This window comes from Pelophylax lessonae, assembly GCF_965119305.1.
Source record: "Pelophylax lessonae genome assembly, chromosome: 1".
Classification (NCBI taxonomy): domain Eukaryota; kingdom Metazoa; phylum Chordata; class Amphibia; order Anura; family Ranidae; genus Pelophylax; species Pelophylax lessonae.
The window spans coordinates 503,219,191-503,233,787 of NC_138768.1; the positions used below are offsets into that span (position 1 = coordinate 503,219,191).

At 47.3% G+C, this 14,597-nt stretch overlaps 1 protein-coding gene across 5 annotated transcripts in view; it reads left to right on the plus strand.

Annotated features, from left to right (window-relative positions):
- The window catches only part of TCF3 (transcription factor 3), a 186,473-nt gene that overhangs the window by 63,286 nt on the left and 108,590 nt on the right, over positions 1–14,597 (plus strand). For all 5 annotated transcript variants that reach the window (XM_082272958.1, XM_082272960.1, XM_082272961.1 and 2 more), the window contains exons 3-4: positions 7,581–7,654; positions 8,122–8,218. In XM_082272958.1, the coding sequence (XP_082129084.1) occupies positions 7,581–7,654; positions 8,122–8,218 (171 nt within the window). The remainder of the gene's footprint in view (positions 1–7,580; positions 7,655–8,121; positions 8,219–14,597) is intronic.

Sequence of the window (14,597 nt, forward strand, 5' to 3'; positions counted from 1 at the left end):
TCATATTGGACTTGTGAAGCCGAAGGTGCCATAACCAAGGTTTACATCAACAATTTATTAGACTGCGCAGAAAAATTATCATTAATGCACATCCCATTCTTTCTCTTACGTCCTCCGACAGTCGCCACCTCTTCATATTCTTCACAATGGGGTATTAGACTTTGCTCTGAAGGAGTAGCTAGGCAACAGAATATGTTAACATTAAAGCTTTTAACATATCCCACCCACAGGGGGTGGTCCCCTCAGTCAATACCCTCCTACTTCCTGCAACCATATCTCAGTTTCAATGTCTAGCTTGTCAGGAGTAGCTGGATCTCTCTATGCTGGGGCTTTTTGCTTCAGCCTTTCTCTTCTTTTTTGATTTTTTGTTTGAGTTTTTTCTCTCTCTTCACTTAGCTGTTCTTTTTGTCAGCGTTAGTTCTTCCGATGAAGAGGATTCATGCGGGCTGGGTCTCGGGCTGATCCCCCTGGTCGCAGGTCATGGGTCAGTGGCTTCCCAGCCTGCCATCGAGCGTTCAGCCAGGTAACGCTCCCGATGTAGGGATGATTGGTGAGGTGGCTACCTCACTGGATGCTGTGCGTTTTCTTAACCCCGATTTTGTGCGTCCTGGATGCGACTCTCCCTGCCTCATGTGCAGCGGCTTGTTCGCCTGTGCGGGTTCCCCACGCCATTAAGAGGTAAGTGTATCTATGTGGGGACCTGTCTGTCGGGGGGGGGGGGGTGTCAGTCTGGGACTGTGTAACCTTCCTCTGTTCACACTGTTTGTCTCCCTATCGCTCTGGCTGCATGCTGTGGGCTGCAGGGGGGGGGGGGGGGCTGTGTGACACTCTGTGTCAGCCTGTGTACAGTGTGAAGAGCTGTGTGCTGTGGGGCATGTTTTTGTCATGTTTGGGGCACGATACAGCGATCGCTGCGGCGATCCGCCATGTTTTTTTACATGGGTGGTGTTATATGCATCACAGTAGTGGGGGAGCGGCGGTTTCGGCGCCAAACGGCGCCATTTTGCCTGCGCTCGCTCCAGCCGCATGTTTTCACTGCGGGCGGCCATTTTCTTGTAGCCTTCCATAGGCTTTAATAGAGCGCCCTGATTGCATCACTTCCTCTTTCCTGGGTGCACCGATCGAGGCGGCAGCAGCAGCAGGGGTCTCCTCAGGTTTTATCCTTCTGTTCCTTCCTATATCCATTGCCTGTGTTCAGTTTTATCCCTGTGGGGGTCTCATTGTGCTTGTGTGTGTGTGCGGTGGGCTGCGCTCGCCGCGCTTGTTAAAGGGGCAGTTAACCCTTTATTCTCCGGCATATATTTTTTTTTTTTGGGGCAAATGGATTCTCAGGAGGGCAAATTTCCTGCCACCTTGGTGGGAAGCCAGGGGACTGCTGTTTCCCCCCCAGGGGGGGATTTAGCCGAAGTGGTGGCTAACCTTGCTGCTCAGGTGCAGATGCTGGTGGCTGCTCAATCCACTAAAAGACCCAGAGTTTCTATTTCCTCTGATTCTGAGGGTGAAGGTGATGGGGCTGCTATGGCTGGGGTCTCCTTATCAGGGTCCCGTTCCTCCCTGGATCTCGTGGGGTCCGAGGTGGAGGCTGAGGTTGAAGGGGTTGTTAATTCTCCCCCTGGCTCGCCTGAAGAGCTTGCAATCATGGATGAATTGGTTGCTTCTATAAAACAAACGCTGCGTTTGCAGGATGAGCTGTGTCCTCCCGCTGCCTTGGCGGCTTATGGGATGCAGAAAAGACGCAAGACATCGCAGGTCTTTCCCTGCACTGATGATTTTCAGCGCGCTGTTAAGGAACAATGGCGCAATTTACGCAAACCTTTTGCTGTGCCAAGTAGGTTCAGGCTGCTTAATCCTTTCACGCCTGCCATTGATGAACGGTGGTGTGTGCCACCCCCGGTGGATCACGCCATTGCGGTTTTGAACAAATCCACTGCGATTTTCCTGCAGAGGATACCCCGGTGTTCCGAGATGCCACGGATAGGAGAATGGAGTCTCTTGCCCGTCATACTTATTCTGTTACGGGTTCGATGCTTAAAGCTCTGTTTGCCTCTCTTATGGCAGCCCAGGCTGTCGCAAGTTGGACGCAGGTGCTTAGGCGCGTCCTAGTGGCTGATTCGGCCTCGCCGGCGACATTGGATATGGTGGATCAAATCCATCAGGGTGTCATGTACCTGTGTGATGCGGACTTGGACTTAGTGCCGTTGGCTGCACGTGTACAAAGCGTGGCGGTGTTGTCTCGCCGCCTGGTTTGGTTGAAGTGTTGGTCGGTGGACCAATCTTCGCGCAAGACCTTAGCCAATCTGCCTTATGATGGATCTCGCCTTTTTGGGGAGTCCTTGGTTACGTTCATTAAGGGGATCACGGGCGGTAAGAGCACGCTCTTGCCCCATTTCCCCAAGGCTAAGGGGGCTCCTGGTAAGAAGCATACTAATTTTCGGCCTCCTCAGGGGTCCTTTCGTGCCTTTCTGTCGCACTACAAGGGCAAACCGTTCAAGGGTCAAGGCTCCCAAAAGAATCCGTGGTCTGGTAAACAGAAGTCCGGTCAGTCCGGACCCTCTACCCATAACAGTGCGGCCTGAAGGGGCGCCCTCACCCAGTTCTGGGGTGGGGGGACGCTTGCTCTATTTTCTTCAACACTGGCTGGCCCGCGTGCGGGACCGGTGGGTTCAGGAAATCGTTCGATCTGGCTACAAGATCGAGTTTCTATCTCGGCCGGAGAGCAGATTCTTTCCCTCAAATCTTCAGCTGTCTCCGGAGCGTTTACTTGACCTGCACCTAGCGGTGCGGGACCTGAGGGCTCAGGGAGTGGTGGTTCCGGTGCCTCATCGGGACAGATTTCGGGGGTTTTATTCCAATCTGTTCACTGTGCCCAGAAAGGAGGGCAAGGTTCGTCCAATTCTGGACTTAAAGGCTTTGAACCGCTTTGTGCGGGTTCGCAAGTTCCGCATGGAATCCCTGCGGTCGGTGGTGGCTGCCCTGGTTCCGGGGGAATTCATGGCCTCCATCGATCTGAAGGATGCGTACCTTCACATCCCGATTTTCGAGGGTCACCAGAGGTTCCTTCGATTCGCCATTGCGGAGGATCATTACCAATTCGTGGTGTTGCCTTTTGGTCTCGCCTCGGCTCCTCGGGTTTTCACCAAGGTGCTTGCTCCCGTTCTGGCTTTGTTGAGAGCTCAGGGCATCTCTGTCCTGGGGTATCTGGACGACATTCTGGTTCGGTCTGCGTCCAGCCAGGGTCTGGAAAAGGACCTGTCCGTCACGATGCAAACTCTACAGGAGTTTGGTTGGACGATAAATTTTCCATCGAAAATTTATCGACGTTGAGTCCGTCGGTTCGTCTTCCCTACCTGGGAATGATCCTGGACTCGATCCAGGCTAAGGTCTTCCTGCCGGAAGACAAGCTCAGGACTCTTCAGGAGGAAGTCAGGTCCCTCGGGGACAGTCCGTGCTCGTCCCTCCGGACGTGCATGAGATGTCTGGGATTGATGGTCTCAGCTTTCGAGGCGATTCCCTTCGCCCAGTTTCACACGCGGGGTCTCCAGGCGGAGATCCTGTCCAAGTGGGACGGGCGACCCCAATCTCTGGATCTTCTAATTTCGTTGAGCTTTCGCACCAGAAGGGATCTTCTGTGGTGGCTCCAGTCCCCGATGATGTCGGGGGGCAAGTCCTTTCGTCCTATCTCATGGACAGTGATCACCACGGATGCCAGCCTGTCGGACTGGGGTGGTGTTCTGGGCATTCTGTCCGCCCAGGGAACTTGGTCGGAGGGGGAGTCCTCCCTTCCGATCAACATTCTGGAATTGCGTGCGATAAATCTCTGCCTTCGTCGCTGGACGGACCGACTGCAGGGCTGTCCGGTTCGGGTGCAGACGGACAATGCCACGGCGGTGGCCTACATCAACCACCAAGGGGGCACCAGGAGTGCCCGAGCGGCTCGGGAAGTGGCCGACATTCTGTCTTGGGCCGAGACTCATGTCCCGGCGATAACGGCGGTTCACATTCCGGGGGTGGAGAACTGGCAGGCGGACTATCTGAGTCGCCAGACCCTGGATCCGGGGGAATGGTCTCTCCACCCGGCTGTCTTCCAGATGTTGTTTGCGAAGTGGGGTCTTCCAGATGTGGACCTGTTCGCGTCTCGTCTGAACAACAAGGTGAGAAGGTTCGTGGCAAGGACGCGCGACCCTCGGGCAGACGCATCAGACGCGTTGGTAGCCCCGTGGCATCAGTACAGACTGATGTATGCGTTTCCACCGATTCAATTGCTGTCCAGGTTCCTCTGCAGGTTGCACTCGGAACGCGGCACGGTGATTCTTGTGGCACCGGACTGGCCTCGCCGGTCCTGGTACGCAGACCTTGTGAATCTGGCGGTCGACGCCCCATGGCGTCTACCTCTTCGGGACGATCTCCTGTCTCAGGGCCCGATATTCCATCCTGCTTTACAGTCGCTGGCTTTGACTGCCTGGCTGTTGAGACCGAGGTCCTGAAGGATAGGGGTCTCTCCCCTGAGGTCATTCACACTTTGATCAATGCGAGGAAACCTTCCTCAGGGAAGGTCTATTACCGTACTTGGAAGGCCTATTTTGGCTGATGTGAGTCCAGGGGGTTTTCACCTCGCACGTACTCGGTTTCTCGAGTGTTGTCCTTCCTTCAAACGGGTGTCGACCAGCGTTTGGCGCTGGCTACGGTCAAGGGTCAGGTGTCTGCGCTGGCCGTTCTTTTTCAACGTCCTGTGGCTTCTAATTCCTTAGTTGCCACTTTTGTTCAAGGAGTGCGGCATCTGGTCCCTCCTAGGAGGGAACCTCTGCCTCCTTGGGACTTGAATCTCGTTCTATCTGTGTTACAACGTGCTCCTTTTGAACAGATCAGGGAGATCTCGTTGTCTATGTTGTCCAAAAAGGTCGCCTTTTTGGTAGCAATCACTTCGGCTCGCAGAGTGTCGGAGCTGGCGGCTTTGTCCTGCAAGTCTCCGTATCTGGTCATTCACTTGGATAAGGTGGTCTTGCGGCCTAATCCTTCTTTTCTTCCGAAGCGAGTTTCGGAATTCCATCTCAATGAGGATATTGTCTTACCTTCGCTGTGCGCGAAGCCTAAACATCCGAAGGAGGTGAGGTTACACTCTTTGGATGTTGTTCGGGCGATAAGGGTTTACCTTAAATCGACTGAGTCTTTTCGCAAGACAGATTCTTTGTTTGTCCTTCCGGAGGGTCCTCGGAAGGGTATGGCGGCGTCGGCTTCTACCATCGCCAAATGGATCAGACAGACCATTGAACAGGCATATGCTTTGCAGGGAAAAATTCCTCCTGTGCCTGTGAAGGCGCACTCTACTAGATGTCTTGAGTACGTCTTGGGCCTGTCGTCATGGGGCTTCTGTGGCCCAGGTGTGTAAGGCGGCGACCTGGTCGACCGTACACACTTTCACAAAATTCTACAGAGTAGATGTTCAGGCATCGGCGGATGCTTCCTTTGGCCGCAAGGTTCTTAGTGCGGCAGTTCCTTAGGGTCCTTTGTTTTGGACCCCTGGCTGTTTTGGGATACGTTTTTATCCCTGGGTTATTTGTTTTTCCTGGGTTGTTGCTCCTGTTGAGCAAGTTTTTTTCATGTTGCCCAGCTGGTGTCCTTTTGGTAAGGTTCCTTTCTTTGATGTGGAGACTGCGTTGCCTTACGGCGCGGCTGCGTTTCCCACCCCTCATGTTTGCACTGCTTTGGGATGTCCCCATTGTGACGAATATGAAGAGGCTGCGACTGTCGGAGGACGTAAGAGAAAACTGAATTTTTGTAAAATCTTGCCTGTAAAATTCCTTTCTCTGAGTCCTCCGACAGTCGCCGCCCCCGCCCCTCTTTTGGGGTTTGGTTGTATACTCTACTGCTATTCCACTGAAACTGAGATATGGTTGCAGGAAGTAGGAGGGTATTGACTGAGGGGACCACCCCCTGTGGGTGGGATATGTTAAAAGCTTTAATGTTAACATATTCTGTTGCCTAGCTACTCCTTCAGAGCAAAGTCTAATACCCCATTGTGACGAATATGAAGAGGCGGCGACTGTCGGAGGACTCAGAGAAAGGAATTTTACAGGTAAGATTTTACAAAAATTCCGTTATTTCTGTACTGATTCTAGTCCATTTTGGTTTTTCCTCCTTTGGGCTTTAGAAAAGCTCTGGCAAGTATATTGTAAGCGGTCACATCCTGTACTCTGACCTTTGTGCAGCTATGTGACCCACCAAGTCAAAGGTCCCTTGCCCACCTACTGCATTCTCTGAAAGTGTTAGAATAGTGAAAGACAAGCTACAGAATGTGATTCCTCTGCATAGCTTAGAGAACAACACAGCAGGGGAAAGGTTGCCCTGGCTGTGTGCACATGCGTAGTATGGATTATTTCAGTATGCTTTTTAACAGACCAGCTCATTAACCCTATGGATATCTTGTAAATATATAGATGGTTGGCAACCTAGGGATAGGATATCATAGGCTTATGCTATTTGCATATTTGATTTAGAAGGGGTCTGAGCAGTGCTGAATTGATGCGTGTTAAAATGGAAGTGTGAGCGAAATAAATTAACGATGATGCAGTCTGTCACTAGCATTAAGTGAACAGTTTTTTGTTTTTTTTGTTTTTTTAGATACCCCTGTAACATCCTACTCCCATTTTTTATTTTATTTTTTTTTTCAACTTCTGTAACAGCCCAACATATTGCTACATATAGAGGCCTAATCATGTTCTTTCAAGTCTTTACAATCCCTTCTCTCTTAAAGAAGTGATAGCTGTTGGAATCCATAATCTATTTCCTAACTTGATGACAAATCTATGCAATGATAATATACTGTTCTGTAAAAAGTGAATTTAACGCATGCGCACCTCACCCACATTGCAGAGTGTCTTGGTGATTTGGCAGTGCAGTCACAGACAAGCATATGTCTCCCCGCCTGTCATTCTCCAAAAGGATTCTGATCACCTGCCCATCTATGGCTAGCCTGACTCTCTACAGTCATATGTAGTACCTGCCACCCCTTTTTGCATTTTAGTGTTTCTGCATATTTCAGTGTATTTTTATGTGTCTATCTGAAAAAGTATTTGGTTTTCTGTCTATCACTTTCCTTCTCCCTTCTCTCCTTTTCCTTCCCTCCGATCATAAAACACAATTCATCAAGGGAATTTGATGAATATTCATGACCTGCAGAAATTAATATGCATAATTATGTAAATTATATAACAGTTAAGCAACCAGATCTCTAGAGTGGCAGAAAAAGGAGGCAGTAGTGCGAACACAATAGAACCAATAATTAGAAGGTATCATTTTGGCTCTATTTTGTTGCTTATTCAAGCAGCACAAAATGGTAATATGGTGTGTCTGTGTACAAATTTACTCTGTGTGTTGTACAAGCATGGAACTTGGAAAGATATGACCTACGGAAAAGCAGGATTGAATGTTTATCATTTTTAAATCTCTGAATATTTTTTTTTTTCTTAAATAACCTTCATTGGTTAACAGCTTGATGTCTGAGTGCTGTTGAACGTTAGACTATTCTATTCCATGTACATATATGTAACCATACATTGATTTTTATTTTTTGTTTTTTTAAGTTATGGAGGAAAGAACTGCATCTGGTGCCTGGGGAACTGGTGATCACAATGGTTCCTCATATGATCAAGGAAGGGTAAGTGGGAGAAAAAAAAAAATATATTTTATATTGATATCATTGAGAGGCTAACAGTCCAGGAATGTTATGAACCTGACAACGTATTTTGTAAGGCTGCTTAGCCAGTCTTCTAAGGTAAACACCCCTTTCAGCCAACCCCTCTGCATTTTAAGCAATATACCCAGTTTAAGACCACAAACCTGCTGATTGGACAAAGTAGAAGCAGCTTACATTTATGAAGTCCTCATGCTCTACCTTCTGTAGGCATGTCTACAAGTGTGCTAGGCTGATAGCACTGTCCAAGACTATAAAACCATAAATGGCTTAGTGGTAAGCCTCCCCCTCTCAGTAGGAGTACTGCTGTGCAGGGATTTACGAGACTCCTATCAAGTACATTTGCTGGTTGTATGTAAAATACAGATCATGGAAGTCCAAAAAATTAAATTCATAATTTTTCACCATTTTTTTTTTTTTTTTTTTTTCAGGGCTATGTCGATTCCCCCCATTATGGTGAACCCAGGGATCTTCCTTCACACGAAAGCAGTTTGTCGTCTACTCCTTTTTTAACAACTGGACTTGTAGGTGAGACACAAGTGTATGTAGATTCAAAGGTGCAGACCTTGTCCACATGCAATGTTCATCTGATATGCTGTAAATATTAGTTGTGGTTAAAAGTCTCCTCCAGGCAAAACTATATCTTCCTACGACTGAGTGTACTCCGGTGGATCTAGACAATTACTTGAATAGTATTAAATTCCCATAATTTACGGTGGACCAGAGGGAAGCTCTTGACTCACCACTCACTCTAGAGGAGTTGCATACAGCTGTTAACTGCTTCCCTTACTGTAAAGCCCCCGGGGAGGATGGACCACCTATGGAAATTTATAATCAGTACACTGATCTACTTCCACAATTATTAAGGGTGTTCAACGCTGCTAGGGAGCAACAGGCCTTGCTATTGTCTGTCCAAAGACAATATTTTAATCCTAAAACCGGACAAGGAGCTTACGGATCCAGGTTCATCTAGACCCATTTCATTACTACAGAGTGACATCAAACTTTTAGCCAAAATATTGGCACTCAGACTTAATAGAGTTATTACATCTATAGTACACCCAGACCAGGCTGACTTTATGCCAAATAAATCCACAGCGGTAAACCTAAGGAGACTCTTCCTCAATATGCAGTCCCCAGCTGACAATATGGGACAGAGGGCTCTGATTACACTGGATGCTATGAAGGCCTTCGATAGCATCGTGTGGAGGTATCTCTGGGGGGTGCTGCCGCAGTTTGGATTTGGGGAAAACTACATCTTCTGGGTGCCTTTGCTGTATTACCGTCCTTCGGGTAGCTATACGGGCATCGGGTAGAATGTCTCACACTTTCTCCTTAGGAAGCGGCATGAGACAGTGGTGCCCTTTGTCGCCCTTGCTCTTTGCCCTAGCCATAGACACTATGGCAATAAAGATCAGGGACAATCCGGATATTGTGGGCTTCCGCTATGGGGATAGGCGTGAAAAGGTACTATACTAGATACTATATGCGGATGATACAATGATTCTGCTTGGAGACGTGGATGTTTCTCTAAAGAAGACCATGTCCACCATAGCGGAATTTGGTGCATACTCTGGTCTTGTGATAAATTGGACAAAATCATCTCTAATGCTCATTGACACTGGGCATAGTTTGCGTGTAGAGTCATAGGGTTCCATACCATTAACAACCTCTTTTAAATATCTGGAAATCCAGATGACGCCTAATCGGGAGTATGGAAGGCTCAATATTTGTCCATTGCTTCAAAGGTTTAGGGACCGAATTAAAACATGGAAATCTCTACAACTGTCAGTAGTGGGACGGGTAAATCTAATTAAGATGATCCTTATGCCCTCCCTAATTCATCAGTAGCGGTCCCTCTCAAAACCTTTCGAACTGTAAACTCCCTATTCAGTAATCTAATTTGGAAAAAATCACACACTCCAAACTATGCTGGAGTATATGCAGCGCCCCAAGGATGAGGAAGGACTAGCTTTGCTAAACCTCTGGTTCAACTAATATAGCAGCCCAGCTACAGCATCTCATAGGCATGTTGCTGTGGCGTGTCCATCAGGAAGCTTCTGATGGAAGCTTGGCTGAGGCTTTAATGTTACACTGTGCGGGGTACATCTGTCCCAGAGGCTCTAGAAGCTCAGGCCTTCGGAAAGCCACATTCAGCTTTTACCAACAAATAATTTAATCCAAAAGGTGTGGAATAAAGCTAGATACCTTCAGGGAGTGATGGGATATACAGAGTTTAGCCAAATATGATCGAATGGGTCCTAACTCGAAATGGCTAAGATGCAGCACGGGGTGTTATGGAAGAGATATGGAGTTTTTTAGATACGAGACAAATTTTTCAAAATGGCATCTTTCTGTCTTTTGAGGCGTTACAGGAGAGGTTTGCTTTGCCGCCCTCTTTCCGTTTCTATTACATGCAATTAAGACATGCTATATTGGCTCAGGATAGGTCTTCTGAGTGGTCTTTGTCTCGGACACCTCTGTTTAGCTTGCTCAAAGAGGCTAATAATTCCAAGGGGTTTATACCCCAATGTTCGAGCGTACTGCTACAAACTTTTCTGAAAAGGCATTCTTTGAGTGCTGGCCAAATGGGAGGGGGATGTGGGACCGATCTCAGGGGAAGCTTGGGAAGAGGCCCTTCAGGCGGTACCGACCAGCTCTCTAAATGTTTTGAAAAGGTTAATGCAACTCTATATACTACTGAGGGTATATTACACCCCACATATACTGCATGGGCTGGTCATCCACCCCAATATGCACTAGGTGCAAGCGGGACCATGGAGATCTGATTCATCTGCTGTGGAGATGCCCAAAGCTGCACTCTTATTGGAGGGGGCGTTGAACACTCTTAATGGGATATTTCAGACCTCTATTCCTCTGGACCCTAAACCCTGTCTGCTCAATTTATTGGATGATTTTGAGTTGGACGGATATACCAGATAGGCGATGACTCGATCACTCGGAGGTTGGCAAGCGCTCCTACGGTTAAGGAGTGGATCAACAACATTGGCAATAGGCTCAGAATGGAAAAAATAATCTATCAGCATAGGGGAAGTATACGTAAATTTGAGAGACTTTGGAGACCGTGGCTGGATGCACCCGGGTTAGCCCCGGTGGATCTGGTCATGGATAGATTACTTGGCGGGAATGCTGGGTGAGGAGCAGAAATATAAGCTAATAAAAAAAGAGGAGGAGGTTTTGAAGTTGAGGGTATTTGGTATCCCTGGATTAGAAAGGAGTTATATCTGTGTTGTATGTGCCTTGAACTTGTGTATGGTAATGAAATGGTCTTTGCTAATATGTGTATTTTTGTCTTACTGATCATTTGGAAAACTGTATTGATATGGGCTGTATGTATCCATTTTTCCAAATAAAATATTATTTGGATTAAAAAATCTCCTCCAGGTCTGAATTGGCTGCATGTTTTGCAGATTTACTAGTACAAGTGAGTTGCCATTGCCTTACAGATTTTAAAGTCTAGTACACACTATTAGTTTTTTTTTTTTTGTATTCAACCCAGCAGGCTGAATAAAAAAAAAAAAAATAACTTAGGAGCTTGAGAGGAGCTGCTGTACGAACTATGCGATGTTAGTACAGCGATCTCCCCCAACTAAGCTATTGTGTTCTAACGGGGACTGCTCGTCTGCCAGAACACACCGGTCAGTGCTCTCAGCCATTGACTGAGAGCGCTGATTAGCTGCTGATCTGCTGACCTTTTCTGGTCATGCCCCTTTAACAGAAGCTGGCGGAATGTCATACACACGGGCTGTGAAGGTGGGCTGGTTTCTATTAAATCGGCCGATGCCGTCTGATATTGGGCCCGTGTGTATGGCCCTTAAAGCGGTAGTTTACTTCGCTTTTGAATTTTTTGCTTACAGGTAAGCCTATAATAAGGCTTACCTGTAGGTAAAATGAATATCTCCTAAACCTGCACGGTTTAGGAGATATTCACCCTCCATGCAGCCACTGACACCAGCAGCGCATGCGCTCTGAAGGTCCAGCGTATCTTGCCGGACCTCCTTGCTAGAAAGTGAACTCCCGCGTGCATGTGCGAGAGTGACGTCATCGCGGCTCCGACCACTCCCAAGTCGCCAAACCTGGAAGAGACGCCGAGGGAACATGTCAGCTCCCTCAGTGGTGTCCGGGCGACCGTGTGGGGGTCTTCGTTCTAAAGTAAGTATTTCATAATGTGCTAGTATGCGATGCATACTAGCACATTATGCCGTTGTCCTGCAGGGTTATCTCATTACATTTTTGTAAATATTTTATTATATCTTTTCATGTGACAGCATTGAAGAAATTACACTTTGCTACAATGTAAAGTAGTGAGTGTACAGCGTGTATAACAGTGTAAATTTGCTGTCTACTCAACGCACAACAAAACTGGCAACAAAAGTGAGTACAGCCCTAAGTGAAAGTGTCCAAATTGGGCCCAATTAACCATTTTCCCTCCCCGGTGTCATGTGTTTCGTTAGTGTTACAAGGTCTCCGGTGTGAATGGGAGAGGGTGTGTTAAATTTGGTGTTATTGCTCTCATACTGGTCACTGGAAGTTCAACATTATAGTTCATATTCCTATCGCACACCTTCCTGGTTTGTAGGCTCGTGTGTACTGGGTGCTGAAGCGATCACCAGTTGGCAACTGGATTAGTTACAAGTAAATACATATTCGCCAGCACACCAAGGATCTTGCAAAAGCAGTCCAAAAAACTTTATTCAAGATACGATCACATCAAAAAACAGCGCAACGTTTCGCAGCCGCACAGGACCCCTTCGTCAGGCATGTGATACAGTGCAGATTGTGAGCAGAGGATATATAGAGACATACCACCAATAGAAAACAGTGCATAAAGATGACACCCACCTGTGATGACATCATTCTCCCGCCTATTGCACATAATAAACATCATCTAATATCCAAAATCAGTATTGCTATCACAAAATATCCAAATTGCCATACCTTGGCTCTATGTAGTAATTAGTAGGTGCTGGTCTGTGCTGTCTGGACGGCCCATCACAAGGTTGCATCCCGATCCCCCCTTAAACAAGCGGAGCGGAGTATTACAATTGCAGAGCATTGCGCAGCGGTAGCCAATCACGGCGCGCCACGTAGGCCGCCTGTGTGCGAGACGGTCTGCCCTCCGATGCATAGCGTCCGCCTAGCAATATATCCTCTGCTCACAATCTGCACTGTATCGCATGCCTGACGAAGGGGTCCTGTGCGGCTGCGAAACGTTGCACTATTTTTTGATGTGATCGTATCTTAAATAAAGTTTTTTTTGGACTACTTTTGCAAGATCCTTGGTGTGCTGGCGAATATGTATTTACTTGGAAGTTCAACATGTCGCCTCATGGCAAAGAACTCTGAGGAGCTGAAAAAAAAAAAAAAAAAAAAATGTTGCTCTACATAAAGATGACCTAGGCTATAAGAAGATTGCCAAGACCCTGAACTGAGCACGGTGGCTAAGACCATACAGCGGTTTAACAGGGCAGGTTCCATTTACAACAGGCCTCGCCATGATCGACCAAAGAAGTTGAGTGCACATGCTTAGCGTCCTATCCAGAGATTGTCTTTGGGGAATAGACATGAGTGTTGCCAGCATTGCTGCAGAGGTTGAAGGGGTGGGGGGTCAGACCATACGCTGCACACTGCATCAAATTGGTCCACATAGCTGTCGTCCCAGAAGAAGCCTCTTCCAAAGATGATGCACAAGGCAGTGGTAATTTTTATAATTAACGAGTAACTATGCAGCACAAAAAAAAAATATCGGAGTAGAAGTATTGAAATCATCGAAAAAATTTAGTGAAGTAAAAGTGGAAGTAGGAGAAAAAAATTCTACTCTAAGAAAGTACAGATACCGCCTTTCGGTACTTAAGTACAGTAGTGAAGTAGTTCTACTTAGTTACTATACATCTCTGACTGTGACATACTGAAGCAGAGTATGCTCTCCACCCTTTGGAGACTGGGCTGCAGAACAGTATTCCAAACAGAACGACCCCAAACACACCTCCAAGATGACCACTGCCTTGCTAAAAAAAAGCTAAGGGTAAAGTTGATGGACTGGCCAAGCATTTCTCCACACCTAAACCATAAAAAATTATCTGTGGGGCATCCTCAAACAGAAGGTTTAGGAGCGTAAGGTCTCTAACATCCACCAGCTCAGTGATGTCATGGAGGAGTGGAAGAGGACTCCAGTGGCAACCAGTGAAGCTCTGGTGAACTCCATGCCCAAGAGGGTTAGAGCAGTGCTGTAAAATTATGGTGGCCACACAAAATATTGACACTTTGGCCCCAATTTTGACATTTTTCAGTTAGGGGTGTACTCCCTTTTGTTACCAGCCATTTAGACCAGGGCTTGACAAATTTGCTTTAAATCTAGGAGCCAGCCAAAAAAGTTAGGAGCCAGGTTTTTTAAGGTAGCATGGGTTGTAAGCGCCTTGGGCAAGGCAAGCAGCCAGCCAAACGCTGTTACATCGGGGTTATAGGCTGGCTGCAAAAAGGTGAGGGGGGGGGGGGGTTAAGAGAAAAGGGATATGCATGGATGAATTCTGCATCATCGTGTAGTGATTTTTGCAGTCAGACACCATGCTAGAGTAAACTTCATATGTGCTTTTCTATGGCATTCTGTTTAGCATGTCTGCACACTCGAGTACAGTTTTCATTAGTGTATGTATATTATGCATTCCTTTGTTTTACTTCTGTCTTTTCTCAGATTGATTTGATTTGTTTTTCTACTTAAAAAAAAAAAAAAGAGAAAAGGGATGAGGGGAAAGTGAGAGAGAGTGGGGGGGGGGGATGAGAGGGGTGAAAGGTGTCACCAGTGGCCAAATTACCACTGAACTCCCAACACAGACCTCATCATGGGCACCCCCCCCCAACCACCTGGCCATCACTAAGGTGTGCCCAT